General features: G+C 43.1%; 1 protein-coding gene and 1 non-coding gene across 2 annotated transcripts in view; one reads left to right on the top strand and one right to left on the bottom strand.

Annotated features, from left to right (window-relative positions):
* Positions 1–26,513, bottom strand: part of CNTN3 (contactin 3) — a 283,223-nt gene that overhangs the window by 19,775 nt on the left and 236,935 nt on the right. Inside the window, exons 13-18 of the mRNA XM_004581629.3 lie at positions 18,462–18,579; positions 17,458–17,616; positions 17,219–17,368; positions 15,480–15,550; positions 13,940–14,174; positions 11,137–11,252 (exon numbers count right to left, since the gene is read on the bottom strand). Coding sequence (XP_004581686.2) covers positions 11,137–11,252; positions 13,940–14,174; positions 15,480–15,550; positions 17,219–17,368; positions 17,458–17,616; positions 18,462–18,579 — 849 coding nt within the window. The remainder of the gene's footprint in view (positions 1–11,136; positions 11,253–13,939; positions 14,175–15,479; positions 15,551–17,218; positions 17,369–17,457; positions 17,617–18,461; positions 18,580–26,513) is intronic.
* LOC118760310 (small nucleolar RNA U2-19) lies at positions 21,578–21,658 on the top strand. Its single transcript, XR_004996709.2, has one exon. It is a non-coding gene; the product is annotated as a small nucleolar RNA U2-19 (small nucleolar RNA).

Genomic DNA, 26,513 nt, shown 5'->3' with positions numbered 1-26,513 from the left:
TAATATTTTGTAGAAAGAGGAATAACAGTAGAAAAATATATAAAAATACTTGTTTCTTAGTCACTTCCGATTTATGCTACTAACATTTTACTGCATTGTGTTTGAATGACTGGGTTATCCGGAAGTAAAGCAAAAAAACAAAACCAACAACAAAACAAGTGAACAAGTTGCTCATAACAAGTGCAAGCATTCCTTCTATGGGTACTAGACCAGATATTACCATCTGATTATCTGAAACAGGGAAAAACATTTCACACAAACACGTACAGCAGAGCGGCTCCTCTCAAAAGCAAAGGCACACAGAGAGGCTCCTCTCAAAAGCAAAGACACATATATCTGTTCTCCTCTTGTAAAGAAAGAGTCTTTCTCCTGTGTTTTGTGCAATATGTGGCCTTCCCATTCTGGCTTTTGTTCTTCCATTGTCGATGGCAAAAGATAAAAATAGGAAATCGCTTTAAGGACGGATGGAGAACTAAATGGCACTCTGCACACACAGATGACACTTGGCCTTCAGAGGTGAGAAGCTTGGGAAGTGGAGAGCTGGGCAGTACAGGTTCTTGATGAGGGAGCCCCTACTTGCTGGGGACAGTGAGGGAAGGTGGACTTGGTGGACTGGTGATGACAGAGCTTACACCTGCTGATAAAGACAGAACAATGGATACTAATGTGAAATTTCCCTTTAGGGTTTGCTCAGTGCTTTCAAATACCCTATGGGGTTGAAACAAAATGTGCTGATGCCTGAATAGTGTCACTGCTTTTAGTATCCAAAGCAAATGACACCAGGTACAATGTTTTGCTTGTTTTTAATAAGCACCAGTAGAGCTCTTTCAACGCTTTTTACAGTGGCAAGAGAAGAAATCAACCTAAGTGCCCCTTTGAAGATGAGCAGATCACGTGGTAAATACACAACAGACCCTTCAATAGCACGACAGGATGGAAGCCTGCCATTGAGGAGGGTCAGTGTGAACCTGAAGGACATTCTGTCCGGTGAAGCACTCCAGCCTCAAGAGGCAAACACTCGGGAATCTCACGAGTTGTGAAACCCAAAAGGGCTGATGGACAGAAGTTGAGTAGCATGGTGGTTACCAGAGGGTGGGTGGGAGGAGGTGGGAGAAGAAGGGGACAGACAGAGACTGAGTCGTGGGTAAAATCACAGTTCCATGAAAGGAAAGTACTCCAGTGCCATGTCACACAGCAGGGTGATTCATGTTAACAACAGTGTATTTGTGCAATTCAAAAATAACTGGAAGATGTTTAACGTTCTCATGATAAATATTTCAGATGACCGTTATGCGCCTCATTTGATCATCATACAGTGTATACACGTGTCAAAACATGTATACACTGTGCCCCATATATACCTGTATTACAGAAATCTCAGGTTTTCCAACTATAATTTCAGGCTAGCAAACTAATATTGCGCTCAATCAATAAGTTTTGATTCTGCCTTGGTCAAATCCTGGCTACTGAAGATAGCTGGGGAGATCTCTTTGTCCCTCACATTAAAAAACAAACAAACGAAAGTCAATATGATACTCTCCTAACTGAGGCCACAAGAGAGGTATTCGGGGATCATCAGGACAACCCTGTCTAAACAGTGAGCTCCTGTTAAAATCTCATCCACAGGTCTCCTCCCACCCCCCACCAATACATCAAATGACTTCATGACAAGTTACCCAAGAAAGTGTTCCTTCATAGACTGATTGACTTGTCTTTCATAAATCCAACTGTAAAAAGTACTCAAAGGCACTTGATAGAAATAATCTGTCAGGACTCAGGCAAGTCCATGGATCAGAATGAGAAATTTCTTTTTGGATTTTAGTTTCTAAAATATGTGAGGTATACTTAGACACAGAGAGCATTCGTGCCAATTTGAACACAATACTCAGTAGTTAAAGTTGATTATATAATCCTCTTAAATAGTTTCACCTAACAATTTGAATAAGAACACATCTTAAAAAAAGGAAGCAAGGCTCTGCCATTGATTGTATCACCAGTTCTGTGTCAGTTGTCAGTTACTGACCACACAATCTTTTTCAGAAATATTTACATTATGCTAGAAGTCATGTTGACATAGTCAGAACAATAAGGGGCAAGAAAGACAAGGTCTTTCTTAATCGTGTTTGGATTGAAACATTGGAATCCCAACAACTGACACAACAGAATGTCCTCAGGGTGACTTGAATTGTATAACGCACAGCTAGAGGGGGAGGTATGGCATCTAGGCATCAGCAAATGTTGGGAATGTCATGGGCAGAAAAGAATTAACATGAAGCTGACAGGTCTTGAGAGTAGCCTCGACCAAAAATTAGCAGCAACAAGCAATTCAAAGCACCCAGAGATCTCAGACACAGTAGTTGAGCCCCTACCCCAGTACCTTTGATTTAGATTATATCAGGCTACTGCCTGCTTAGCTTGTAGTCCCTCTCTACAGGTTAACTTGTTAAATTACGGAAGCCACACAAGAGTGAGGCTGGGCCCAAAACCCAGAAACACAAACTAAGGTTTTCCCAACAGTTAGCACCCACTTCATGTTGGCCTCCATTCTGGTATCTTCCCAGGAACGTGGGCAGGCTCAGATCAAATAAACTGAAAGTCAATCTAAGACCCCAGAGAGGTAGAGCTGGCCTCTGCCATGCCAAATGAAATATGCTGGTTGGCCCCTAACACCGAGTAATCAAAGGCAGGCCACCAGAACTGTGGACTTTCCAGGGCTTCACACACATGTTGGTCATGGCACTCTCCTCCCCCACTTTAATCTGTAAGATTCCCTGCCTCTAGTACCTCAAGAAGTCATGGAATTGAGCGGTAGCTGCTTGACTTTGAGCTCTGTGCATTGGAAATAAACTACGATCTTAAACCATGTGAGTCTTAGCAATTGGCTGGCCACATGTAGGGCAAGCAGACCCTCCTTGGGTCTAAAGCAATTCCTTCAACTCATTTTTGGGATAATCTTTGCTAACCTGTGAGTAAGTCAGCAGACCTTGCTAGCAGGAGATCAACTCTAATGGGTTTCAACATAATTATAGTCACAATGCCTGAATTTATTATAAAGGGGGGAAGATCTATCAGCAAGAATAGGAGATCAAGGAACAAGAACAGGCAGATCTCAAAAATAACAAAAACTCTTGGACCCAAAATGTATACTCACTAAACACTCTATCAGTGACAGAGTTAAGATGAAGCCTGATGGTATAAGAGGGCATTAATAAATCCAGAACACAATTTGGAGAAAGAAGAAAAAAATGATGAGAAAAATGAGAGCCCCACATGCCAGACAGAGGGATTAGGAAGAGGCAACACTGAGAACCAAAAGAGAACAGTTGAGAAAGTTCTAGAACCGAAGAAATGCAAAGATTTTGATATTGTGCGTTCACTCTGCATTTGACACAGGACATTTGAAAGGCAAAGGCGTTCCAAAAGAGGTGAAGAGGCAGTCGTGATTCTCAACCATGTTCATGGCTGGCCTCCTGAGAGATTCGGGCTCCTGCCTGTCCTCCAAAGCCCACCCTCTGCCGCCCCTTAAGGGGTCATTAGAGGTACTAGAGACACTACTCTATCTTGGTCTGCTACCCAGAGGTGACTTGCGAAAGGAACTGTACTTCCCAGATCTGCAGAGGGCCTGAAGGGAGGTTGTTAGAGGAGAGGCACAGCCTGGTCTGCCTTTGCCATCACCTGGCTCTGTTGCTCTGAGCAGAGCCAGTCCACACCAGAGCCCCCTCAACCTGTGTCACTGCCTGTGGTTTCAGTTGCTCATGTCAACCACAGGTGATAAGGGAAACAGTAAGATAAGACATTGAGACAGACATCGCACATGCAAATCATTACACTATGTTATAATTGTTCCGTTTCACTGTTGGCCTTTGCTAATATCTTATTCTGCCTAATTGGTAGATGAAACTTCATCAAAAATGAAGAGGTGCGGGAAAAATAGCACAGTGCATATACAGTTGAATACTATCTTCAGCTTTAGGCAACTTGGGGAAGAGGACTTTGGAATGTATTCCCCACGGACAAAGCCCTCAGAATTGTTGAATCATTGAATGACTTGAACAAATACAGCTTACGCATTCCTCTCCGTGTCCTACTGCCAAGGTTTACCCAGCAAGGAAGAATTCAAGACCTAATATTCCAGGCAGCCTTGCAGTAGCAGCAGAGCTTCAGTGTCTTGATGAATGAGTACATTCTATTTCTTCAGAATCACAAAACAATTTTATGATCCAATATACCTTTATCTGAGTAAGTAAACAGAAATAAACTTGAGGAATTCCAGGATTCAAAACCTAATCTTAGTCTGGCATTGCAGCTTAACAGATGAAGCTGCCACCCGTGATGTGGCATCCTATACAGGCAATGGTTCAAGTCTTGGCTGCTCCATTTCTAACCAGCCTGAGAAAGCAGTAAACGAGGACTCAAAGGCTTTGGCCTCTGAATGTTGCAAGGTACCTGATGGGGCTCATGGCTCCTGCCTTCAGCCCAACCCAGTCTCCGATGTTGCATCAAATGTTGAGTGAGCTGACCAATAAGCGACCTCTCTCACTCTCTCCAACATCGAAATCTAACAAATCTTCCAAAGGTTAGCTCTCTTTTACAGGTATTTGGTTCTTCTGAAAACTAATGATCCACACGTTGAGACCGCCTCAAACATCCCCCCCTCTTCCTTAGACATTTCACTTAACCTTAACATAAAATTCAGCTAATAAACAGAATGTATTGAAAACTAGCACTATTTTCTAGCAACCAAAACAGGTATTAAGTGGAAAACATTCATCAAGAGAGTAAACTAATTCTATTTCCCTTAATAGCTTTATAGAGGCAAATATTTTAATTTAGCCTTTGGGCTAGATCTATCTACATATTTATGCATTTAAAATACATTTATTTGGGAGGCAGAGAGAATGTGAGAACCCTACATAAGCACTCCTCAGTACCCAGATGTCCCCAAACAGCCAGGGCTGAGCTGAAACAGAGAGCCAGGACCTCAATGTAGGTGTACCATGTAACAGGAACCCGACTGGAAGGGACCCGACTGCTTGAGTCATCCCTTCCTGCATTAGCAGGAACCTGGAATTGGGGCCAGAGTCAAGACTTAAACCCAGGAACGCTGATGTGGAATGTGTAGGCCAAACACCCATCAGATGCTTAGACACACTGAAATAAATAGAAGACAGAAATGCATTCCAACGTCTTTTAGGAAGACAAAATCAGGGAGTACTGGCCCAGGCTACCTACGTCAGTCTGACTCCCTTGGTCTCTGGCTTGGAAAGTGGAGGCTGGAATATTTACTCCACTGCATCCTAACTGCTGAGCCATGGTTTGGCATGCATGTGGGTGGTGGTGGTCGGGGAGAGTAACACTCTTGCCTAATACAGAACATACAAGGTGGCTTAAGTTACAGGCTCCAGGAGAGGCAACAGCTATTGCTCTCCCAGGCACCATCAACTTTTCCAACCATGCCAAACTCTGCATTTGACTCATTGGAAGGTGTTTTTTTTTTTTTTTTTTTTTTACCTGCATTCTATTTATTTAGACATGTTCCAGTTGCCTGTATCCAATTGGCCTAGGTCCATCACAATTGGACTGAAGTTCACTCTCTGCCCAATAAGCAGGGAATGAGACCGAATGCGTGTCTTTTTTCCCTATGGGAGTTTTCACATTCTCAAAAAAAAAAAAAAAGTACTCAAATGTTTGACATCTTTTTCCTGTCTAATTAAAATAGTAAGAAGTAAACACATTCTGTACAGCTGTTTGGAACAGGAGGCTGGGGAGAGGCACCCAGGAAGGTTTTTTTTTTTTTTCCCTTGAGTTTTGAATTGTGTTAACATTACTGGAGTTAGGTTCCGCTGCTACATTTATCACACATTCTGTGTTAAGTCCCCCTTACTAGGCAATTGTAACATCTCGCCAATGTAGACTTGTTCTCATCACTCGTCAAGGTCACTCTCCAAATGTACGCTTTCAACATACAAAACAACTTTGAAGAAACTGACGGCAGACACCGCCCTAGAACTTGGAGCATTTGTTCCTCGGGCACCCACCGCTGATGAACTTCAAGGCTTCTGCCTCATCTTTTTCATGTCTGTATTTCTTGTTCCTAGCCAAAAGGGCACCAGGCAAGATCTAAGCTTGAATGTACGGGCTTAGCAGATGAAATAAATTGGAGCCCAGGGAAATGAGCTCCTCCACTATTGCTTGGTCAAATCAGAAAGAAAATTAGTCCGGATGCTAATGATGATGTGTTCTCAGCATGCCACGCGGCACAGGATCCACCCTCGCTGAGATGTGAAGAAGCAGGCGCTATTAATAATCGGACAGCCAAATTGGGGAGACGGCAGCCCAGAAAGTTAGCCATGAGGCTGATCATTAAATACTCTAAGACATTTTCCCCACATGTTAATTTTAAAATCATTACTGAAACTAAGAAATGACATATTTTTATCTTGGTAGAATTACATAGAGTAGTTCCTAAGATCTTTCCAATTACTGAATCCTTTTTTTTTCCCCCTCTCAACACAATATTTCCTTTGTTATATTTGGGATAACATATTTTCAATGTACCTAGGCAAAGGTTCTGCAAATAACGAGTTCAACAAATAAAAAGATCGTAACTCAATTGTTAATGAAAAGATGTACAATTTCACTTTAAACGTTAGATTTTTTTTTGAAGATTTATTTTATTTTTATTACAAAGTCAGATATAGTGAGAGGAGGAGAGACAGAGGAAGTGGAGCTGCCGGGATTAGAACCAGCGGCCATATAGGATCAAGGCAAGGACTTTAGCCACTAGGCCACGCTGCCAAGCCCCTAAATGTTAGATTTTAAAATAGTCACAGCTCACTGAAACTATGGTAGCTTATCATTCTTAGAGTTGCAGCATCTTCCTTTTGGGGTGTTTCTTTTACGTATCGACTATTTCAGGAAGAACATTTTCACTGCTGCTTCCTTTTATACTGTATTCAGCTGCAGTTGGACACTGTTCCTCTTTGCTCAAGTAGGCAAAAAGCAATGCATTTCAAGCTGTAATTAATTTTGAGAAAGGGCTGCCTTTATTAGCACTTTACTCGTTGTTTTGTACTAATGACACCAGCCACAACAGGGTCACACACTGAGGTTGTGTAAAGGGTTCCTCTTTTATCTCACTGGCTTTCTTTCTTGTTTCTTTCTTTCGGTGAAATCACCTCCCAAAGTCTCACATTCACAACCTGGAGACGTGGACATCCTACAAGTCTCCTTGGGCCTCTTTATTTCACTTCATTCTCAAATGATGTGGGCCACTAAGTTTTAGCTGGGCCTTGGACAGCTTCAGGAACTCATTCAAGGACGCCCAGTGGGAGAGCACAAATGCCGCATTTATCCGTCAACACGCACGTTTCGCATGCTTGTTGGTGCCAGATGCTACCGAAGGTACACAAGATAACACACGACAATCCCCCAGCCCTGAAGAAGCTCAAGTCCTAATCTAGCAGGCTTGTCCGATTCCAACATGGTGTGGCCTTAATTAGGTTACACGGTGGCTGTGCCAGGCCTGATTTTTCTCTCTTCCACTCCGAACGTGTAACTCCATGTTCACAGAGAATGTCTCCATGGGGAGAACTCTTTCCAAGCTCAAAGGTATAGATTCAGAAATCACACTTACTTGCCCCGGAGCGATCTACCTGTCACCAGCTAGTGCTAACACTGCTGTCATGCTCCAAAGCCTGCTAAGCCCATTTATCTGCATTCTCTCATTTATTTCTCTTAACTATTTCACACCGTGCAAGCCGCTCAGGAATTATGATCCTGTCATGTGGCTCATAAAGGAACAAGTTACTCACAGTGGCCGTGCATCTCAGCGGTTCGTCTGAGTAGTACCAAATGGGCTCATCTCTCATCTATTTTCTTTAAATAAATTTAACTTCACATTAAATCCCATACTCTGATAGGCTAACAGGGACTTCAAACACAGTCACTCCAGAGGTTCCCTGCCCAACGCCTTGCCAAGAAAACTTAGGGGATCGGATTCCATCCTTTGGGTTCCAGCATGGTTCAGGGCCATTTGAACAGAGAATCACTACTGAGTGGAAGGCATACATTTGATCCTTCAAGGAACTCGTCATCAACCTGGGTACAATGATGTGGGTCCCAGAAGAGTCTTCATTCCTAGGCCTTTGCCCCCCACTCCGAGGTCATATAAAATTTTTCTTGTTTTTATCTTTTCTTTACTTTCTATTAGATTTTTCTCTCTTTTTTTTTTTTTTTCACTTTTCAGGATACACGGAAAAATCTCCTTAGAAACCTGGCCATTGGGAAGAATGCTAGGAAAGGAAGGATTGTGAGAGCAAGTTTTCTTCCGGAAAGCCTGTCACGAACTCCTCTGTGGGAAACCTGCTTAGCATTGAATATCTGCTAGAGAATTGCTTATTACGATGAGTCAGAAATTTAGACATGCACGTTCCATACTGAGCCTCATTTGTTCCTGTGAAAAGTCTGATGAGGTGAAATCTATTATTGTCCCTATTCCGCAGGTGAGGAGAATAAAGCAGTTGGAAAAGCTTATGCAATGTTTCCAACACAACCGGTAAGAACAGGGCTCAGCATATACTAACTAGCCCAGGGTGCACTCCTTTCCCTCCTTTCTTTACCCCGTGATGCCAACGTGGCTGCCACTTCTCCCACCCCTGGGGATCTACTGCTAGCTCCCCACCTTCCATCTTTGCTCACAGTGCAGCCAAGGCATTCGCCCCCGCCCTCTCATCCCGGGCTTTTTTGGAATTCTTTTTGTTGCTGAGCCAGTTTCTCTGCCTCATTTAAGTGATGTTCTACTTTCCTCTTTTCCTTAGAGAGGATGACCCTGTCTTTGATCAAGTTTTTATGAAGACCAGTGTTTGACCTGGCACTATGTCTCACTGGGCTAATCCTCCCCTTGCAAGCGTTGGGATCCTATATGAGTGCAGGTTTGTGCCCCAGTGGCTCTGCTTGGCTCTGCTTCTCATCCAGCTCCATGCTGTAGCCTGGGAAAGCAGCAGAGGATGGTTCTGGGACCCTGCACCTGTGTGGGAGACCCCGAGGAAGTTTCTGGCTTTGGATTGGCTCAGCTCTGGCCACTGCAGACATTTGGAGATTGAACCAGGAGACGCACGATCTTTCTTTGTCTCTCAGTAAATCTGATCTTGCCTTTCCAAGAAAACTAAATAGTTTTTTTAAAAAAGATAATTGCTTATCTAATATTTAAGTGTGAAGGAAGATGGTGCTTTCTCGTTGCCTAATAGAACAGGAATGCAGTCAAGATGAAGACCTAAATGTTGGCATTCAGTGGGCTCAGGCCGAGCTCTAGGAGGTCACTTTTAACAATAAATTCAGACTACATCTTGTGCAGGGGGCATAATTTGTACGTCTGTGATCTTGGTCCTATCTTTTCTCTACTTCATTTGTTAATATTTGTTTAGGTCAACGCTGGCTTGTGTACAAAGAACAGACATTCCGGCAAGGTAGTTCAGAAGAACAAGGTCATGTTGCAAAAAAATATTAGAGGGCCCGGCACAGTAGCCTAGCGGCTAAGTCCTCCCCTTGAACGTGCCAGGATCCCATATGGGCACCGGTTCTAATCCCATTGGCCCTGATTCCCATCCAGTTCCCTGATTGTGGCCTGGAAAAACAGTTAAGGACAGCCCAAAACTTTGGGACCCTGTGCCCGCATAGGAGACCTGCAAGAGGCTCCAGGCTCCTGGCTTTGGATCAGCTCAGCTCCAGTCTTTGTGGCCACTTAGGGAGTGAAGCAGTGGACAGAAGTTCTTTCTCTGTCTCTCCTCCTCTATGTATATCTGGCTTTATAATAAAAAATAATAATAAAATAACTCTTGACAAACATATATTAGAGCCAGGCTACTTGAGAAATGAACAATTTGTAGAGCTGTTTGCTTACTTTTAAGCTCATGGACCTGTCTTTTCCTCTCTGGGGCTTTCATGATCTATCTTGGCTCCATTTCATTTCTATAGATCAATTTCTTCCTGCTTGCACAGGAATTCAGAACAGAGTCCCCTATTTCACACACACACACACACACACACTTGACCTGCAGCGTTACTCCTCATTCTCTCTAATCTCGATCTTGCTTAAATATCTCAAGCGAGAATCCGAGCAGCCCAGTTTCACCGTCCACAGAGGAGGCGCTCGGTGCAGTGGCCACCGGCCTGCACTCGCTTGAGGCTGTGCTGCCTGGTGGAGAGGTCTGTGGCCCTGCGATGTGCCCAAGTCAAGTCTGCTGCTGAATCAGGACTTACACGCAGCAGGGAGGTTTGCAGAGGAGACAGCTGGGGGTGGGAAGGCAAACGCGACAACTCCCACAGTATCACAGAGGGCGAAATCCTAAGGCTTTCCTTTGTCTTGCCAGTTCTAACTCCACCTCCAGGCCTCCCTCCTAAACATAAGCTCAGTCTGAATGCTTCTTCTCAGAATTCAGGCTGCCTTGACCTGGCCCTCATGGGCCTGCCCACGGTCACCCCTTCTGCAGCTGGGTCTCTGCCCCCCGCCCAGCACACCATCATGCATCTGCAATATGGTCCCTCCTTTCAAGCTTTCCCATTCTTCCATGAAGCCCTGGGAAGCCTTACCATGTTCAACAAAAGCATGCTGTATCTTTCTTAACCACCAAAACACTTCCTACTTGATGACGTATTGAGAATTTCATTACATTTGGTGTTTTGTTATCTTCCCTTGCAGGTGTTTCACCTTATTTCAATGGACAGAATGGCTCTGAGGGTAAGGATTATGTTACAGATAAGCAGACTTCTGTAGAGGCTAGAAGAAAATGCCACCGTGCAACATGGCCCCTAAGGAGTACCTAAAAAACCTGACTAGGGTGATTACCCAAGTCCACGAAAGTCCTACAGACTTCATAATGCAGTTCAAGTTCAATGCGTCTGAAATATTTGGCGTATGGATAGATGATTTCTTCTTCCTATTTTCATGCTGCTTTTCTACATGGACATTGGCAGAGCTGAATTCAGCGTTCAGCGATAACCACACAGGACAAAGTGTTGGTGAGAAAGTGTCGGCTAGAGACAGACCTCAGCTCGGATGCAGTTCCTAGGGAGAATTTCAAATGAGACACGGCGGCATAGGGACACTCCAAAACGAGTTCATTTAAGAGGCATTACCTCATAGCCAAGTAAGTGTCCGTTGCTTAACTTCCACGGAACAGTGTCCCACGAAACCTCAATCTCTGAGGAAGACAGGCTGTTTGCAGTAACTTGGGATGGGGCTGCCATGGGTTCTGTTTAGAAACAAAAATCAAGCTACAATCACAATCCTGTTGATAAAACATATGTATATATTTCTTCTTTTTAAAAGAACATGTTTATATAGTTGAAAAACCTATAAAATGCTCTACAAAATATTTGTGAACAGGGATCATATCTTGAACATACGGACACTGGCCTGTTCCTTTAAGAGGGGCTGGCATCAGGACCACAGGCCTTTCCTGGTGAGACAGCCAGGGCAACCCGCAGTCTGCTGCCCTGTGTCAACCCCTGTGTCTTCCTCTCTTCTCTTTGGTCTTTACCTTGTGTTCATTTCCTTACTGTTTACCCCACACCTGCTGCTTGGGAACTCTCCAAGTTCTAAATATTAATAATTTTTTTTCATCTTGTAAACCAAAGCTCAAAGTTGAGTTCATTTCCTCACTACCTTTCACGGCCTAGGCCCGCAGAAGGGACACCTCCACTGAGCTAAGCTGGTGTGCTCTTCTGGTGTGGATACAGATGTATAGAGCTCAATCCACACTCCTGGGGTTTGGGGGTTCACAGTGAATTTCTCTTCTCACAGTAGAGCTCTGGGGAGGAATCTCATCTCCCTAAGGACCCGTTTCCATATTAAATGATCCTGCTTCCTGTTCTGCTGATGGACGCTGAGACAGCCTTGGTTCAAGGCATCGGAGCCCGTTTTCCGAATCCCTGGAGTTTCATTCCTAGAGTTTCTGCTTAAGGCTCTTCCTGAAGTGTGCTGTTTAACTTTTCCTTTAATTGCACGAGAGTTCCTTGATTTCCAATACATCCCTCACTTTCATTATGAGGGAAGCCAAATCCAGTTCTGAGATGTCAACAGAAAGATCTTTAATCAGCTTGCCTGCAGGAGCATGGTAACAGAAGCAGAGAGGAGAAGTGATGGGATAAAGGGCTGTGGTTATCCTCTTCCCACCCTACAGCTGTCGGCCCTCAGGGTGGGCGTGTACAAGGATGGCAATGCCTGTGCACTCCCTGGCTCACGTGCATGGCTTCTCCATCCTGACTGGCCCTGGTAACCCCTGGAATCTTCTGGACCAGTGCTCTGCTGGTCCATACAAAACTCCTTTTGTGAACACCTTTTACAAAACAGGTGCAGACTAAACCAAAACTCCATCAAACATACTCCCCAAAATGTGTCTGCACTGAACATGTAGACCTTACGATTGCCATCATTTCCCGAATATTACAGTATAACAACTACTTACATAGAATTTATATATATTTTCAGATATTGTAAGTAACTTAGAGGTGATTTAAAGACTATGGGGTGATATACACAGGTCATATGCAAATACTATATCATGTTACAAAGCTTTTTCAAAAGGAAAGAGACAAATAGGTTGACGGGGAGATAAAGATGACATGTAGCTAGATAGCTAGATAGATTGTTCACTCCTCAGATGTCTGCAACAGCTGTAGCTGAGCTAGGCTAGAGACAGGAAACTCGATCTTGGTCTTCTGTGTGGACAACAGGAACACAATTATTGGCACATCTCTGCTGCCTCTCAGTGACTGCATTACCAGGAGGCATACATCAGGAGCTGGGAACCGAAGCTGGGAACTGAACCCACTACTTGGACAAGGAATAGGAACATCCTAGCCAGTATCGTAACTGCTAGACCAAATGAGCCCCTCATTGCACCATTTTCTATACAGATACAAGAGTAGATTGTGGTATCCACGGGGGTGTGGGACCAATCCCTTATAGAAACAGACAGATGACTGTACCTGCTTTCATCCTTCCAAAAACTCAGTGAAAAATGATGTCAAGAAAGGGGAGGATGTCCTAAGAAAAACCGACTACTTTTTAGGAATGGTGACTGTACGCTACCAATTTAGAATTTACTGCAAGTCTATGAAATAGGAAAGATACTCTGGGGTCATACTTCAGTAACTCCAAATACTGAGGGTGAAGTCCTGGGTGAAGACACTGCTGTTTTGTGAAACTTCCTTTCACCAGGCTTTTGTTTCCTCATTTGTAATTGGGGAATGATACTACTTCCTTCATTCCTCATTGGAACATTCTGGTAAATGGTGAGTTTTCAATAGAGGGTAGCTCCTGCCATTTTTATCGGATGAACTAGCCAATATTTAGTTCTTAGTCTATAAAAATGGCTGTTGCGTACAATCCTCTTCTTTTATTACAACTTTTTTAAAGTGGTCTTGGGAGAAGCTGTAGCTCTCTCAATTATCTGGAGTGGGCATTTAAGAAGTCAGGGAACAGGGAGTTCAGAGTGAAGTGTTTGTGTAACCACACCATTTGGAACTCATGTATGTTACGCTTACGTACTCAACTGTTGAGTGCCATACTTATGGTCCTAACGCTACACTCCATGTGCTGTGCATTTCCTTGTCTCGTGCCACGGGAGCCACCATAAAGCTGAGGAACGAAGGCAGCTTCAAGGGCATATTTGCACTCCAAGAAGCAAGGGTGGCGATGATTCTGCTGTTCACTGCTTCACAATGTGCAGTGGAGGACATGTGGTGGTCCTCACAGCTGTAGCTGATGATGGTACACTTCCGGTCTGTTATGATGGACTTTGTGATCTGAATAAGAAATCTAATGAAAATATGGGTCTTTATCATTCGAGGCAATCAGACTGGAATTTCCCTGTCAGTTTCCGGAACACAATGTGGTGATGCCCTGGGCACTGATACATCACCCGGTCTCCCTTACCTTCTTCTGCTGAGAACACTGTGGCCGCTGGGCTGAACGGTCCTTCACCTCTGTTGTTGTAAACACCCACTTTAACTTCGTAAGGGGAAAATGGCAAGATGCTTTCGTTCTTGAAGACATATCTTGGGGAATCGGGGGATGTAACCACCGTCTGGATCCAGTTGGTAACCCCAACAGGGCGGAAAGCAACAACATATCCAAAACCTTCCCCATTCTGCAGTTCTTCAGGAACTGGCTATAAAGGAAAGACATATTACATCACATTTACACGGGAGGGCGTGGGGGAAGTGAGTGGAGCTACAATCCTTGGCCTTTCTTAAGAGTCATCCAAGAGGCCCAGTTCCATAGCCTAGCGGCTAACGTCCTCACCTTGCATGTGCCGAAATCCCATATGGGCATCGGTTCTAATCCTGGCAACCCCACTTCCCATCCAGCTCCCTGCTTGTGGCCTGGGAAAGCAGTGGATGACAGCCCAAGACCTTGGGACTCTACACCCGTGTTGGAGATCTACAGGAGACTCCTGGATCCTGGCTTCGGATTGGCTTAGCTCTGGCTGCTGTGGTCACTTTGGGGAGTGAAGCAACGCATGGAAGATATTTCTGTCTCTCCTCCTCTCTGTATATATGATTTTCCAAATAATAACGCACATTGTATTAAGCAGTTGGGTTTTTAAAAAGGAGATAAAAATCTATACGATAGTCAAATCAGCTGAAATCCCTTCACATATGCTACCTATTCCAGGATGTCTAGCTCAGATACTGGAATTGTCTGTGATTCTTCAAAATGTTCTAATAGCTGAATTCAAATAAAAATGACTTGACCCCTGAAGCGGATTTTGTGGATAATGAAGATTGCATTCCACCAAGTAAGACAAAAATAATGAATAAGAAAGAAAAAGGAGCTAACATAAACGTATTAAACGCCAAGTTCTTAGTCATGTAAAAATCTGACACTGTGGCATGACCTCCTGACTTTTTGGCTTTTTTTTTTTTTTGATCACCTGCTCCAAGCAACAGACAAATTTGAGTGCCTTCTGAGTTTGGATGTGCTAATTAACTTCTCTCTGATAAAACAAAATGAATAGCCATAAAAGCTGCAGAGGTTCAAGTAGCTGCTGGGTCAGGTGACCAGCCGAGCGGGATATGCAGGGTTGCGGGAACCATCTGAGCGTAGCGCAAGAGTCGCAGCCAGGACTTCTCACCCCTGCCTTCACCAGCTGTGTGACCTGGAGCAAACTGCTGATTATTTCTGCACCTTAACACTTTCATTTACAGAATGTCTTGTAACAGACAGATACAAACAGAAAAATATGTGCAAACGATAGAAACCGTGGCTGACATGAAGTGAATCCTAACACACATTACCCGTGCTACCTTCACCACTGGTAGCGCCAGCAGTGGTGGCACCGCCACTCCCACCACCACCACCAACAGCACCGTCAAGCCATCCCAGTGTCTGCCTCACTGGCACCAGGGCCACCCAGGAGGCTGAGGGAGGATGGAGAGGACAAGCGAGAACAAGGCATGGCCTGAACACTTACGTCCCATGTGATCACGAGTTCCGACCGGCTTCCCCCTCCTCCGCTGACTTCAGAAGGAGGCACTTCGGGAACTATGTGGGGCAGGAGACAGAGATGAACTCTATTTCCATGTAGACATACATATTGCATACATACTGTAGTATATATCAGAAAGAAGACTTGGCATTACTGATTTTTAGTAGAAGACATACTTAGTATAGAACACGTGGCTACGAGGTATGTTTAAACGGCTCACGGAAAATCGAATATAAAGGTCGATTTATTTTGATACAAAAATAATTTTTAGGAGTGTGCACAGAAGAACCTTCAAGAAATCCATGGGAAAAAAACAACATGCAGATCTCAACATCTTTGACGCTAAAATAAGCCTTTCTTTGAAGCTGTATTTCCATGAATTTTCTGAACTGTTATCATGTATGCGTGTGTGATTGCTTGAAGTTACAGCAGATATTGTTGAGAGCATTCGTTGGGTTTTCCTGGTAATTCTCAAGCAATGATGACCGATTCCCAAATCACTCAATCAGTAAGAACAAAAGAACAGGATTTGCAAACTAGTACGACAGACAGTAGAGGAAGGCAGAGGTAGTCACCAGCAAGGATGCTGGGACATCAGGCGGCCATCACATTTAACTTTTGAATGTTCCAAGTGGAAACACAACTCTCAAACCAATCTTGGCTTTCCACAGGCGTGACCCCAGCTCAGACCATGAATCCTGTTCCAAGCTAGTCTGTGCACGTATCACACAAGCTGCAGATGTCTCATTCACACCGGAAACTTTAAGCATGGAAAACCCCAGGACACCATTAGAGCATGAATTCCAGAAAAGTAGGTTTTTGGCCTGTTCACGTGGTGGTTCCCCAATCTCAGAAGTGCGGCACACAATGCAAATTCTCCCCAAACCGGGGTGTGTGAACAAAATGAAATTTTAAAGTTCACGGAGGCACAGGACTCCCACCCCTCCTAACGCTTGGTGCACTGTTCTGAGTAAAACAGCATCTCCCAAAAGACTGGAACACACCCCCTCAACTGCTGCATTAGTTTGTGGCTTCTACAGCGGCATAGCAGCTCTGCTTCCAGCTGCACTGCAGTTAATAATAATCATCACAGACTCTGAGAACCAAAACCTTCAGCTGGTATACAGTGTGAGGCTACGACTGCCTATACTTCCTCATTCTGGATTTTCCTGTGTGTAGCACTCTAAGTTTTTCTTCTGGTTTATAGGAACACTTCTCTCGCATGGAAATTCTTTGCAAAAATCCCTTTTCACTTTAACTCTTGAGGGACCAACAGTCTAAACTATTCGGCCCCAGCTTAAGCTCATTTCCTGAGCTTGGTGGCAGAATGAGACTTCCCAGCCAGAGAGCTCCCAAATGTCATTATCCTCCCAATTTGTCAATGCTTGTTACAAATGAAAACAGGGCTTCTCCTGTGAACAGGGTAACTATGTCAGATAGTAATTACAACCTTAAGTGACAAAAACATATTCAATCAACATGCACTAATGATCATTTATGATGGACCAAATTCTTGGAAATGTCACATTGCATCAGAATCACTTAGCCATGCTGCTTTTGACAAATGCCATATGGTCAGCGCTGCCATTAGAAAGGTCAGTTAATTGCAACAATGGATTATCGAAGTGAACCCCGCTGGCTTGGAGAGCAGGGCCAAGGGCAATGGAAATAGACACCCGGCAAAGATCTATTAACCCATTACTCAGAAAACAAAAAACACTAACCTGCCTCTTCGGTTCTTACTTTTTCTGAGGGCAAACTGGGCTCTCCACCTCCGATTTTGTTACTGGCTACAACCCGAAATTCGTATTCCACCCACGGGTTTAACTCTACGACAGTAGCCGTGCGGGTTTTCCCGTCGATGACCTCAGGCACTAGGAGGGAGGAAGGCAGGGAGATTAGGGATAGCACAGTTTAGCACAGACTTGAGATCACCACTCATGGCACCTGGCCCCCCCGCTACCTGTTGTGGCGGCTTGCCAACCCACGGAGAATGGGGTCCTCGCCTGGATAGAATAGGTGATCACAGGGCTGTGGTTGTCTGAACCTGCTTCCCAAGACAGCTGGGCTGTTGTATCTGTAATTTCATCTACCTTCACATTTGCTGGCGGTCCGGGGGAACCTTAAAGGAGGCAACAATGCAAACAGTAGGTAGTAGTTCCATACATGTCATGCTCTTACACCAGAGTGAAGAATGTGTCACGTGAGAGCTTTGATACCTCCAACAAATTCCAATTTCAAAAGCACTTAAGGAAAAAGGCCATTTACCTGGCAATAAAATTAGCACTGTCCCCTGTCCCCCACCCAGACCAACTCTACCCCCCCATCCCAGTTTCTGTTGTTAAGATTTTAAATCTGGGTGTGAGGTAGGAATTTCAAAATCATATTATTGTGTGAGTACACATGACACCTCCTGCTTTGGGAGACCACAGTTAGCATTCCCGTGCCTTGCTGCAGTCTAAGTCCTTTGCATGCGGTGTGATGCTCCTCCCTTTCATGTGCTAATTCTCAGAGTGTTATCCAGACCTGCTGGCTATAGTGCGGCACTCTGGCCACTCAGTTTTGGGCCCAGCAGTTTCAGCACCCTGGACAGTAGCTGGGGTTGACACATTTTCTCAGGCATCTTGGACAACCTGATTTCTCTTTGAAGCAGACACATAAGCACACTCTTTTCTCATATTCAATACGATTGCTGAATTAATAACATGCTTAAAAACATGTCACCTCGGCAGCAGTTGTAGATGTTGATGACGGGGGAGAGCCCTTTGAAGGGTAGCCTTGAGATGTTTATTTCTGAGAATTAGTATCATTAGCATCATTCCATTGGACCTATGGGAACCCTTAGTGTCATTTGGAGGAAAGTCTTATGCGTTTGGTCACTTCTTCATCATGCATTTTGTTTTCCTGCTGGAAAGATTATCTAGTAAAGATGTGACATTAAAAATATTGGGAGGTATTAATGCTTACCTCTCACTATGAGGTCAGCAGCGGAGGAAACACTGTCCACCCCCGTCTGCACCATACACACATACTTTCCACTGTGCGTTAGCTGAATGTTTCTGATCATTAAATCCCCAGATGAACTCTGTTGGGAAAAAAAAAGCAGATAACACTGTGATTTTAAAAACACAAAGAATCACAGAGGCCATGGTCAACAACACCACTGCAAGGAAATTCATATTTAAAGAGGAAATCAAGGTGGTGCAAGCAGAGGAACGCTACAATAGAATATAGGGTGGGACAAAACCAAGTTAAAAAAAACCCTGCATGATTACAAAGATTTCTGTAGACAAACGAACAAGCTTTCCCCTGGGCATTTTTGGTTTCAAAAATAAACGAGGGCAGAGATTATAGTCTCAGAGTCCATTTACTTCCACCAGGGTGACACTTCTTTTTATATCCGCTGCTCAGCACCAGCTAAAGTCTTTTCTCTGGTTCCAACCCCTCTGCAATTATCTGCCCGAGAAGAGGGAGGGAAGCATTCAGGTATCTGGTGGGAGATAAATGCGGCACGACAAGAGGATTACCACGGTTGAAACACTTTTCTCAACACATTGCAGCTTAAAAAGCCTAAAGCCATTTAATTCCTTAGTGACAGAATTTAGGGACAGCCAGTATGAACCCTTCAATAAAAAGAAATTAAAACATTCTGAAACTTTAAAATAACAGCTGTCCATGAAGACATTTGCTGCTGTCCCCCAGTGCCAATTAACAGAGCAAATGTATTTCCAAAAGCTCAACTTTAAATAGCCCTCATTTAAAAAGAATGTAAAATCATGTTCATAAAATGACTAACTGCAGGCCAGTTTCACGCATTAGTAAATATATGGATTGAAATAAAATGATTTGGAAAGCAAAATCCTTTGAAAATGCCTACCAGTCCATGTCTGAAATGGAGCCATGGAAGAAGCATTGAGTGTGTATATGATTAATTAAAAGAGCAGTTCTCCCCTAGGGTTTCCCTGAAGAGAGAGATGAATTCTACTATCCTGTAGTTAGGTTATTTCTCAATATCTTTTACTGGGAAAATGCTTCAATATTGTTCCCAACCCTTAGGATTGCTAATGGGCTATATATTCTCCGTTGGCTGTGTTGCACAGTTTTCAATGGCAATTCCTGGGTACCGGGAGAAAGCAGATGTAAGGTGATTGATGGCTACAATTAAATGATAATCCAGAAACTGTTAAGTTTGCACATTTTACTTTCATCAAGTGAACTTTTTTCAGTCCCTCCTTCCCTCCCTCCCTCCCTCGCTCTTTCTCCTCAGGGTTATTCAGAAATTTATCCCCAGGACAAAATCTTCCATGCCTGCTGACCTTTAGAAACTCTTCAGGTTTTATGAGCACCGTATACTCCCAGGAGGGTGATTATCATTTCTATGGAAATCTCTTTTTTTCGGTGAAGAATTGTTACGATTAAATGCCAACAAGGTATCAGCGTGAGGCTGTTATTTTTCCCCCCTCTATTTGCTTATTTTGAAAGCAGCTGGGTAATATATATATATATATATATATATATATATATATATATATATATATTTAAAACAGAACTTCTGTTATGGTGTCAGGCATTTAGATAAACCTTTTAGGCAGACTGGTAGGAACTGTCTCTTGTAATAATAAAGAAGGGCTTGCTGTGGGGCTCATGACTTGTGTTCTCTTTTGGTACGGCTGAGTAAAGACAAAGGTATCACTGAACTGGATTATGAAAACAACCAAGTCGTCTTAGCAGAGCTGCAGTCAGGCTCAATCTCAGGAGAAATAGAAAGTTTAATTATCCTTTTCCATTGCAGAGTAGAGAAAGGAAGCACTTAACTAAGACGGTTAGACAACGGGGGCCACCGATTTATCTTCTTCAGCACCAACATGAAGTTGAGTGAATACATACAGGGAAAAGAAAATTTAGCAAATAGTCAGAGGGATCTCACCTTCATCTTTGCCTCTCTCCATAAAATGTATTTGCAGACTTCCTTTTTCACTGCCTTTTTTTTTTCTCTCCTAACTACCGTCTTCTAATGGAGCATCACATGGAGGTGAGATTCACCCTAACAATAAGTGCATCCAGCACTTGTCTCACTGGATTTAACGACAAACATCTCACACGTGGAGCCTAGGGTGTCAACTCAAGCCAGGTCAATGAAGCACACACAGGTGGGGCAAATTGTGATTTCGATTTAGAAAGTTTAACACAGGTCCGATAAAACTACATGGCACGCACTATAGCCAGAGAAAACTAGAAAAGGTCCCAGCGAAGATGCAGACACGGGTCTTCATCCGGCAGACAGGAGTTCAAGCTGGTGCAAGTACTCTGTAAAACTGTCTGGACATATCTTACTGGGACAAGAAATACACATAATCCATGACCTGACAACTCTACTCCTATGTAAATACTCTATGGATGTGCATACATGTGCCCTGCAAGAGACAGTGTCAAGAATACTTGCAGAAGCACTGTTTATGATACCTAAAAAATGCAGACAACCAGATGTCCATGCAGTAAGGTAGATAAATACGCAGTGGAATATTCATTTAATGAAACAGTACGAAGCCATCAAAATGAATGAACTATATGCATATATATATGTGTGCGTGTCAGTCTCAAAGACACAGATAATATAAACCACAGAGAAGATATATGATATTAATATGTCATATAAAATGTCCAGAGTTATCTTCATGATTTGTGCATTTCACTTAGATTATAAATCAAGGCTATCAAAACTTCGTTATGACTACATACAACTACACTTCTAAAGTCTCAGCTTTCAGTAAGTTGCAGCAGTCAAAGAAACTGTCATTCTAAGCCCAAATTTATTTCACAAAAATAGATTTAAATAGAATTCAACCAAATGTGCTATTAATTTTCATACCTTACAATTTCATATCAAGATGCACCTGAATATTCCCAGATGATAGAAAATTATTTTAAAAGACAAGGAAGTACCATAAAACAATTTTTGTTTTATAAAACCAAGCGTTGTCCTCATCAGTTTCTCATTGTGAATGGTCACACACATGATTACGGAAAAGCTAAAACATCAGAAAGAGGGGCTGGTTTCTCCAAGATGTGCCCAATTAAAGGTGGATTGAGGGCAAAAAGAGCCAAACCCAAGCATCACAAGATCCTGTAGTCTTACCTGATACATGAGCTCCAAAGTTCCGAAATGCAAAACTATGAAAATGGGGGGGGGGGGGTGATGATGTGGTGTGTGTGCGTGTGTGTGTGTGTGTGTGTGTGTGTGTGTGAGAGAGAGAGAGAGAGAGAGAGAGAGAGAGAGAGAGAGAGAGAGAGAGAGATTATTCTGGGCAACGATGAGATAGTTTTACAACTGACCTTTGCAACTATGAAGTTTTCTATTCCTGTGCCAAGATCACGATGCAGGAGGTGACAACTCAGAGAGACAGTTCCGCAATGTTGGGATGGGGGGTCAGGGGCTTAGGCAAACGACACATTGCTAATCAGTCCCCCGAAAACTCAACACTTACTATCAGTCTTCATGTTCATATCTGCATCCTAACGGGAACAGAGTCCTTTTTTTTATTTTTGGCTTTTTAAAAAAAATACGCTATGCTAATATTGCTGTCTTATTTATTCGCTCACCTAATCATGTAGGGTTTTTTCCACCCTAAAAAAAAAGCCTTTGTTTCCAGAAATTGTTGTAAATATTAAAGCACATTGTTTATACCCCAATTCTCTTTGAAACGAAGGGAAAACCTAACACGTACCAAATTAAATGGAAGAACTTACGAACGTTTCCCTTGTATTTTCTCAGGTTGTGACACTAACGGAATTTTTTAATGTAATTTAAAACCCACTCTGCACTGAAGGAAAAGCCCTACATGTGGTCATCTACACCAGGTGAAGACAATGCAGCAAAAAGGTCTTTAGTCATCCCGGGTAAGCTGGACGTGCATGTGACTCACGTATGCGACTATACAACGACTATTCCTACCATACGCCAGCCATCAAGGTATAAAATCAACTTTGGAGTTAAGAGAAGCTCTTGAACATGGCAAATACAGCATGAACTTTCAGTGTAACAAATAATCAGCAGAAACAAATTCCCCAGCAAGCACTCTCCAGGGAAAAGCTGATGCCCCACTGCCAAGAAGCATAATTATCCAGTTTAAGGGGCAAAAAAAGAGGATACTTCTTGATGGCGATTTGGAAGGCAAGGTGGAAGGTCGGCCCTTCTCATTTTTATCACTTTACACAGTCTGTGAGAACAAAGCTTCCCATATTAATCACATTACCCTTACCCTGACTTGCCTTCCAAATCCTGACGCTGCATGTAAATCATACCCGAGGGCCTTGAGAAACAGGCTGGCTTCTCCGTTCCTGCTGGACTCTGGTTGGTGCGCCCCTTTGTGAAGGTCCCAGGAGGAACTGACAGTGACAACAACTACTCCTTGTATCTCTGACCCAGCATATGAAACCTTGCCCCTCCCATCTCCAAGGTCATTTCATTGCAAATGTACTCACCCAAGGCACAATAAATGAACTGGCAGCCACTGAAACCTGAAATAAAACCTTCGTGTTGTAAACACTTCTGATTTTTTCTGACTGATGAACAATTTCAACTGTCATTTAGTTGTCTGAACAAGTGTTACCGCAGGCAGGCAAGATGCAATCTGTTAATAGCAAAATTTGTTCAACTTTCTTTGGTACCAGTAAGCCAGGAATAGTTGTTCCATTACAGGATTTAGAATCCCAGTGTGCCCCATCACCAGTGTTTTGAAAGAGTGACACTTTCAAGAATGACACAGAAAAGCCTGATGGAAAGCATATTTGTGCATGTTTTAGGTTGTGCAAAATGCCCACATTTTATTAAAAAAAAAATCAGCTCTTTGGTTTCCAAATCAAGCTGACATAAATAAGCAGGTATTTTAGTTTTTCTGAGTGTGTGCCCTGTGGATGGACGTTCTCATTGGAAACTCATGATGTCAGAATAACTTGGGTTTTGCTCTCCTGAGAATTTTAAACCAGTATTCTTTCCAAATCAGTCATCAGAGTTCCAGTTCCAATACGCTATTATTTATAAAGTTGATTGGCTTTATTTAACCTAATACAGAAGTCTATGTGGAAATAGTATGTTTTACCTTAACTAGAAATATACTCACTAAAATAAGTCACTGAACACAGTAAGGCAAATGAACATTTCCTTACTGCACAATTCTGAAACATGAAACAATGAGACCCACTCTGATATCCCACAAGGAGATCAGCAGGTACCCACAACCATTAACGACAAATCTAACACCATATGAACCATTCTCCTTTTTTAATCTAAATGACCAAAATAAAAAGAGCAAACAGAATGGTTCTCTCATTCTGTGTGATATTATTTAATACCGCCTGTTGAGGGCCATGGTTTGTGTTTTTGAAAAACACTGTTTTTGATGAATTCATTAGTTCTCAATGCTGGCTGTAGTGTAAACTCACCTGGGGAATCTTTTTTTTAAAAAAAATCAGAAATGCGTGGGCCACATCCCAGAACAATTAAATCAGAATGAACTCGAAGAGCCTCTGGGTGCTTCTAATGAGCAGGTAGGGTCAAAAATCATTAAGCCTCCTGGGATTATACATCCCTTCGTCTCTGCTCCTCTTAGAAACAAAAAGGCCTAAGATAATTGCTCGGATCTCTCCTAACTTCCAAATGTTGCTGCTAATAAATGCACAATTATCCAGGAAGGATGGCACACACTAGGCTGAGAAGCTGAGAAAAGTGTACCCACACATGTTTTCATCTCTAAAGGCAGGTGAGAAAGCTAGTATTCGTGGAAACACACAATATAGATCAAGCACGCTTGATACTGCCTAGGTCGGCTCATGGGCGTTTTACAGCCAATAGCCAGTGAAATGATTCAATAGGGTGATCCATTTGCATAGAAACAGACAGAACTCTGCTATTCATCAATCTGAATCATTCTAAGATTCCTCTTGATGGATGTGACGATTTCTGCACAGAAGGGAAGTGTTCTCGAGTCAAATGGGCTTACTTTGAGAAACAATTTAATTCCTGGATTATATTTCATTATCTTTTGTCTTAACCCCTACAGTGAAGGGATAAAATATGTTGAGACTTGCGGCACATAGAAGGTTATGCCAGCACACAAGAGAAAAGGACTTCATCGACACAGAGGAATAGTCACTGTTTCCAGGAAATTTGATCAGGTGGGATCAAATGACTTAGGTTTGCTTCGCGCATCAATTACTACTACTGTGTAATACATTTTCTCCAAACTTGTTTTTTTTTAAATAGAAATATCATACATTCTGTTCAAGTAAGAGCAACAGTCTGTGGAAATGGCCCATTGCTGCTGCACACCCACTAAGCAAGGGGGCTCTCAGCAGACACTGGCATGTCAGTGCCATGCCTGGCAGGTTGGCAGTTCTGCAGGACTGTGGGCTGAGACTCATTCCCTTTGAGATCAGTCTCATGGTCTGCTTTGGCGCCCTCATGCTATAGTAGCTGCCTTCCAAGAGCCGCTGTGTCCCCGGAACAAAGCCGAAGTGTACGGATTCTCATGAGCAAGTCTCAGCGATCAGGCAGCACCGCGTCTCCAGCTCCTCCCTGACCAGGACAATCACAACAGTCTCCTCGGCTTCCAGAGAAGAAATGGTTTTGACAACTTGATGGGATAACATGTCAATGCTGGCTAGGACATGTGGCAGCCATCACTGAAAAACCCAACCTAGCACACCCCTCCAGATCCAATGCACCTGCCACATTGCCTGGGCCTTCCATAGCTGATGCAGGTGGAACACAGACAGTGGTCTTTCTCCCTCATTGTGGGGAGCTTTCTTATAAAGTGAGCTGAGAGAGGGATAAGAGCGAACGTGTGCTATTTACTCAGCAAGATTCATCCTTGCAGGCTGTTTGAGCTGACTGTGCCAAGAACTCAAAATAGGTCAAAAAAAAAAAAAAGCAAACTTTGACTAGACACCTTTCCTCTTATGTTAATCTCCTGCGTGTAGATCCAGGGAGAGGACTCCTAGGGGCTTGCAAGAATAAAATTATACCCTTTCCTGGGAGAATCGCTCCCAAAGAGATCACACTGTTTTTTTTTTTTTCTATTACAATTGCAGATCAATGTATTCCAACAGTTTTCCTCATACTTCTGAAGTGTGGATTCTCTCAGCTCAAAGTCATAGTGAAAAAAGATCAGGGAAAAAAAAGATGGGGTTCAATATCTAAAGTGACTAGCAATCGTTTCTTTTCCTGATAAAAGTATAATCTAACATATTAAATTCTGTTTCAGAAAAAAAAAGATTGATAAAAACCACAATGCTTTCTACAATAACAGTTTTGAAAAAACTAACCCACTCCAAGGTCCTGACCTCTAAGTCTAAAATTTCACAAAGTGGGCCTGGCGGTGTGACCTAACAGCTAAAGTCCTCGCCTTGAACGCCCCGGAACCCCACATGGGTGCCGGTTCTAATCCTGGCAGCTCCACTTCCCATCCAGCTCCCTGCTTGTGGCCTGGGAAAGCAGTCAAGGACGGTCCAAAGCTTTGGGAACCTGCATCCGCGTGGGAGACATGGAAGAGGTTCCTGGTTCCCGGCTTCGGATCGGCGCAGCACCAGCCGTTGCGGTCAAGTCACTTGGGGAGTGAATCATCGGATGGAAGATCTTCCTCTGTCTCTCCTCCTCTCAGTATATCTGACTTTGTAATAAAAATAAATAAATCTTTTAAGAAAATAAATTTTCACAAAGTACCTCAATTAAACCATGTATATAGCACTTTATTGTTCATGTTCCTATCAATTATATGGTACAACTAAATATTACAACCTGCAAAGCAGTGTGGTTTTCTTTGGAGCATATAAGTCCAGCCAGCATGAACAACTAATAGCTCAATGATAAGAAGGCCAGTCACTCAATTTAAAAAATGGGTCAGTCAGTGTGACTTTTGGATACTGGCCTGCTGATAAGGAGTGGAGATGCTGTTACTCTGTCTTAACGATGAGGCAAAGGCTGAAGATGCTAAAATCGCCGACTCTTCTGGATCTGGTAGA

Source organism: Ochotona princeps, chromosome 21, assembly GCF_030435755.1.
Source record: "Ochotona princeps isolate mOchPri1 chromosome 21, mOchPri1.hap1, whole genome shotgun sequence".
In the NCBI taxonomy this organism is placed as follows: Eukaryota; Metazoa; Chordata; class Mammalia; order Lagomorpha; family Ochotonidae; genus Ochotona; species Ochotona princeps.
The sequence above is the reverse complement of the archived record's forward strand: the minus strand, read 5'-3'. Positions and strand labels throughout refer to the sequence as shown.